At 43.2% G+C, this 6,000-nt stretch overlaps 1 protein-coding gene across 1 annotated transcript in view; it reads left to right on the top strand.

Annotated features, from left to right (window-relative positions):
• Positions 1-6,000, top strand: part of KCNK10 (potassium channel, subfamily K, member 10) — a 223,881-nt gene that overhangs the window by 134,737 nt on the left and 83,144 nt on the right. The window contains exon 3 of the mRNA XM_006896020.1: positions 188-305. Within this exon, the coding sequence (XP_006896082.1) occupies positions 188-305 (118 nt within the window). The remainder of the gene's footprint in view (positions 1-187; positions 306-6,000) is intronic.

Below are 6,000 nucleotides of genomic sequence, written 5' to 3'. Positions count from 1 at the left end.
TGATATAGATATATATTCATTTCCCCCCCCACTTAACACTCATTTTCTAATAGTCACTTTATGGCTGTGTTCTCTTTCTTAACCAGCCTTGGAAGATCACGTTAGGTTATTGAGGGGGAGATAAGCTATTGAAACCTATTGCCAGTCCTTGCTCAGCAAGCCTGATGCCTTCTCACTGTCTTTGCAGCACGCCCTTGACGCTGATAACGCGGGAGTCAGCCCCATAGGAAACTCGTCCAACAACAGCAGCCACTGGGACCTTGGAAGTGCCTTTTTCTTTGCTGGAACAGTCATCACCACCATAGGTATCCTTATGCTGGCTAATATCTTTTCCTCCGCAGGCCGTGGTGTGTAATAGTGCTTTGTCAACGTTTCCTTTGCTAGTCCTGGAACGCCTGGCAGTTTGAGGTTCAAAGGAGGCTTATGAAACACTGTCAAATTAATGCGGTCATTGTGACTCTCAAGAAAAGACCAGGCTAAGTGAAAACGCTTTTCCTCCCCCATAGTGAATGGCTAGGGAGCATTTCATTAGAAAGGACCTCATGAAAAGGTTTGAGTGAGAAATGCAAACTGGTCCCCTGAACTCAGACTATTCATCTCAGCTCACGTTTCATTTTAAAAATAGTACCTTTTATGTGCATTGTCTGTATAAAGATTATGTTGGTCTATATTTTTTGACAGAAAACAGCAATCTCTGTTTATTTCTGCTTCTCACCTTTCCCCTGCCTCCTTAGCGACAACCATTTTCATTTCCTTTAACTGATCCTTTGGGCCTTTGTTTCCCCGTTGTCTTGAATTTTCCATTTGAGAGATTATTTCCTGACTTCAACCTTGCTGTCGAAGACTATTCAACCTCCTAACTTCCCAGTGAAGTTTGGTTAGCTCAAATTGGAACATTTGCATTATTAGGACTAAGTTTTTTGATAGGTGATCACACAGACAGGTATAGCTTGTTTTGTTGAGCTTCACACATACCAGGGAGTTCTGATAGCTGACTCTGTAGGGAGTTGCACTGCTGACCCCAAAGCTGTGGCTCTATGATGGTTCAAACTTACCAGCGACACGTTGGGAGGAATATAGGCTGTCTCCTCTGATTATTATTTACAGCGTCAGAAGAGTGGAGGCTCACCATTGTTTTCACACACTGAAGCTTTATGGACACCTGTGCGTGTGGAGTGAGTCTATAAGCGCTATGCTCTGTGTCACTTGTTGGCAAGCCTCACAATATTGGAAATGTTTTCCTTAGCTTGTTGCGGGTGTAATAGACTAGCTAGACTATTTACCCACTGCTCAAGTCTGGCTTCATAGAGACGCTCCTCTGGGTTTCTGTGGCTCTAAATCTTTATGGGAGGAGATGCCCTCATTTCTCTTCTGGGGACTGACCGACCAATTTCAATTTCTAGCCTTTTGGTTAGCAACTTGATGCATTATGCACTATGCCCCCAGTTGTTGTTATGTGCCATCGAGTTGCCTGCGACTCATGGTGACCCTATGTACAATAGCTCTGAAGTCTGCCCTGGCCTGAGCCAGTCTCACTGACTGTGACATGCCTGCCCCTATTGCCCTAGTTACTGTGTCAATCCATCTCATCTGGAGGTCTTTGTCTCCTGTGCTGTCCTTCCACCCTTTGAAGTATGATGTCCCTCTCTAAGGACTGGTCCCTCCTGGCCACATGCCCCAAGTATGTGAGGTGGAGCTTCAAAACCCTAGTCTCCAAGGAGAGACTGATTTCACCCTCTCCAAGACAGACGTATTTGTCGTCTTGATGGTCCGTGATATATTCAAGACTTTTCTCCAGCACCACAACTCAAAGGGATCTTTTGTCATCCTTAGGCATTGTCCAGCTCTCTGATGCATAGCAGAGCTCCTTAAATACACATGTTGTTGACAGGTGTTGTCCAATTGCCTATAACTCATAATTACCCTGTGAACAACAGTTCTGAAACGTAACCTCTTCTATACAGTGTTCGTAATCCCTGATAAGCTCCAGCCCATTGTTACAGCCACTGTGTCAATCCCTCTTGTTGGGGATCCTCCTCCCTTTCTCTGACCCTCTACCTTTCTCAGCAAGATGCCCTTGTCCAAGGACTGGACTCTCCTGACAACATGCCCAGTGTATGTGAGATGCAATTTCACCATCCTTACTTCGAAGGAGCACCCTGGTGGTGCTTCCCCCAAGGCATCTTGATTGGTTCATTTTGCAGTGTATGAGATATTCATCACTCTTCTCCAGCACCGCAGCTCAAAGACATCAATTCTTCTTCAGTCATCCTGATTTATTGTTCAGCTTTCAGACGCATGTTGTTTTCATGTGCCTTCAAGTTGGAGCTGACCCATAGCTGACCCTCCAGCAGGTTTTCAGAGGCGTTATTTTCAGAGGCAGTAAGGGAGGACTTGCTCAACCATTTCCTGAAGAGTAGCTAGTGGATTTGAACTGCATGCCTCTGGGGTTGCAGCTAAGCTCCTAACCATTAGGCCACCAGAACTCCCATAGGTTGTAATTAAAAAGGATCATGGCTTGAATCAGGCACACCTTAGTCTTTAAACTGACATCCTTGCTCCTCAACACTTCGAAGGGGTCCTTGATAGCAGAGTTTATCAGTGTGATATGTCTTTTGAATTCTTGGTCACTGTTACCCTGGGTGTTGATTGTGGAGATGCACTGACACAGTGACTGTGGCAATGAGATCACATGTAACACAGACAGTAAGGTTGGCTCAGGATAGGGTAAGGTTCAGACCCACTGTACTTAGGGTCACTGTGATTGCAGTTGACTCAACGGCACATAACAGTAACATTAAAATACAGTCATTTGGCCCAGTGGTGTGGATTTTGTTTTCACTTTATTGTAGTGTTCTGGAATTGAACCTACAATATTCTTGTAATGAAGTATAGCTATTTACAGTCCTGCACTCATCTTTATTTTATTTGTGTGTGCATCTGTATGTTTCTTCTGATACTTGGGAAGGTTTAGATGGCTGTTTTGGAGGTTATTTTCATAACTGCAATTGTATCTAATAACCTCAATGCTCTCCTTGTTAAGAAGTAGATTAGGTTGATCAGTTGTAAGGAATTGCCCTGTAAACTGCATGCAGGTCAAACCCATCATCTTCTCTGCAGGAGAGCAATGCGTAATCTCAGGAGTCATTTGTTGTTGTGTGCTGTCAAATTGAAACTGATCCTTAGTTGACCCCCTGGAGGGTTTTCAGTAAACCTCACAGGAGGAGATTACCCATCTTTCTTTTGCAGAGAAGCTGGTGGATTCAACCCATGTACCTTTGAGTTGGTGGAGTAATTCCTTACCACTAAGCCACCAGCGCTCCCTCCTGTGCGATTTGCCTTTGAAAACCTCCTGGAGTTTGGCTGTGAGTCACCTCTGACTAAGTGGCGGAGAACAAGAACGTTCCTTCTTTACCACACTATTGTTGGTGACACCTCTTCTAGTTTTTTGCCTTTAAATCTTGAGCTCACTTGTCTTCCTTTATGATTTGCCAGTTTTACGTGATAACTCTTGACTCTCAACTACTATATATTTATAGTTAGTAAAGCTCACTCAACATCTCCTCTTCTTTCCTCCTCTTCCTACTGATTTTTGTGGGATCATTTTATAACATCAAGGTATATAATTTGCATTCTGCTGTTTTACAATAATATTTGTATTGGATTTAATCTTCACTTTACAGTTCCTAAGTGTCAGTGTTTACTGTCCAATCCTTTTGTGGTGATTTCCCCTATCATCTCTGTGATTGCAAGCTGTTGTTGTTGTTGTTATGTTCCCTTGAGTTGGATAAACTCATAGCTGACCCTCCAGCAGGTTTTCAGAGGGTTGACAGCGTCGCTCATTACCACTAAGCCTCCAGAAATCACATTTAATCTTCACTTCTGATTCCCCATTTCTTCCTTGGTTTCTTCCATTTATTTGTGTTGTTTCTGTGAAGGTTCTTGGAAGTGATTATTTTGTATTTAATTACAGTGTTGGGACATCTCTAAATGACTGAAGAGTAATGATGTCATTTTGAGGACTAAAGTGCATCTGATTCAAGCCCTGTCACTTGCTATGCATCTGAGAGCTGCATGATGAATAAGGATGACAGAAGAAGAATTGATGCCTTTGAGCGAATTGGTGCCTTTGAGCTGTGGTGTTGGAGAAGAGTACTGACCATCCCATGGACAGCCAAAACAAAAGAACAAACAAATATGTATTGGAGAGGGTGCAGCCAGAGTGCTCTTGGCAAACAAAGATGATGAGGTTTCACCTCACATACTTCAGACATGTTGAAGGAAGGACATGATAGTCAGAAAGATAGAGGGTCAGCGATGTTGCAAGGAGGGACATGGTCCTTGGAGTGGAACATGATACTCGGAAAGATAGAGGGTCAGTGAAGGAGAGGATGACCCTCGACCAAGTGAATTGACATAGTGACTGCACAATGGGCTCTGATGTGTCAGGAATTATGAGGATGGCACAGGATAGGACAGGGGTTCAGGTCTGTTGTTCATAGGGTCACTATGAGTCATACTTGACTCACACCACCTAACGATAATGACTACATTTACAATTTTTATCTGGCTTGGACCACATTGTTTTGGTGAACATCTTTCATCCACTTCTCAGTCTCCTGCTCTCTATACTTTTTCATTTTGACTCCTTTGTGTTTATATTGGTCCAGCTTCCTTTTCAATTCTTGACCTTGGAGAGATTGGCTGTTCTTGGGTTACTTTGTCTTTGCTGAAATGCTTCTCTGGGCCATCAGAGAGACCAAGAGAAGTGATGGTAACCTACGTGGCACATCTCAAATCTCTCTTTTCTGTTGCCGAAAGGACCAAGTGTTTTCTGCACATGTGACCTGTCTGTGTTGATCTTTGTTTATTCCTGATCTTCTGTTTTTCCGAACCAGATCAAACTCAGAAGAGCTTCTGCTGTTAACCTTTCTCACCCTATATCCCATACTAGGTCCAAACAAGGACATCTCTTTTGAAATTTAACTTGAGCTCTCATGTTTAATGGGACTTTTTTTTTTTTGGCCATCATTTTATAAGATCTGTCACCTGTGGGTCTTCTCATCATTCTCTGTCCTTTATTTTCTCTCCTGAGGTCAGTGTTCAATAACTTCTTTTCATGGTCCTGACAAATAAACTGGTAAAAATGGGCTTGAGATTTTTCTGGCCCCTTGTATTAGTAATCTAGCATGACTTTGGGAGTTTTCATTGAGAAGATGGAAGAATAGGAGATACATGGCATGCACAGGCTTACAGTGGTGATGGACAGACTTTGGAAGTCTCTCTGCTGTTGACATAGGGCCATTTTTTCATTAAGCCCCATTTGTACTGTATGGGAAGAAATCCCTTGTGTATTGCTCTTCAAGACCCAGCTCTGCCTTCTGGGAGCTTCTTCCCTGACCCTTATCCTTCATGACTTCATCTTCAGAGGGCTTTTAGGGTATGAATTCCTTCAAGAGAGGCACCACTTTCATAGCTGACTTAACCTCTTGTCACTAGTTCCAGGGCTGATTTATAGACATAGGCACATCTTTTTCACTTTACATCAAGCCTTCAAGACTTATATAAAGAACCCTGGTGGCGTAGCATGCAAAGTACTGGGCTGCTAACTGAAAAGTTGAAGTTCAAAGCCACCAGCTGTTCTTTGGGCGAATGATGAGCAGTTTCCTCCTGTAAAGATTTGCAGCCTTGGAAACCCAATGGTGGGTTTTAATGAATCAGAACCAATTCTACGACAACGAGTTTGTTTGGTTTCTAGGAGGGTAAAGGGTCAGTGAAGGAGAGGAAGACCCTCAACCAGATGGATTGATGTAGTAACGGCTGCAGTGGGCTCTTGTGTATCAGGAAGTGTGAGAACGGTGCAGGATAGAACAGGGTTCAAATCTTTAGTTTGTAGGATGGCTGTGAGTCATACTGACTCGATAGCACGTAACAACAGCAACAACAACAATCCTGTACTTGTGTGGTTTATACACTGGTGAAATAATGAAGTGTATGTAA

Source organism: Elephantulus edwardii, unplaced genomic scaffold (genome assembly GCF_000299155.1).
Source record: "Elephantulus edwardii isolate Elephantulus edwardi_28Jun2011 unplaced genomic scaffold, EleEdw1.0 scaffold00179, whole genome shotgun sequence".
Classification (NCBI taxonomy): Eukaryota; Metazoa; Chordata; class Mammalia; order Macroscelidea; family Macroscelididae; genus Elephantulus; species Elephantulus edwardii.
This window is presented reverse-complemented; position numbering and strand designations above follow the sequence as displayed.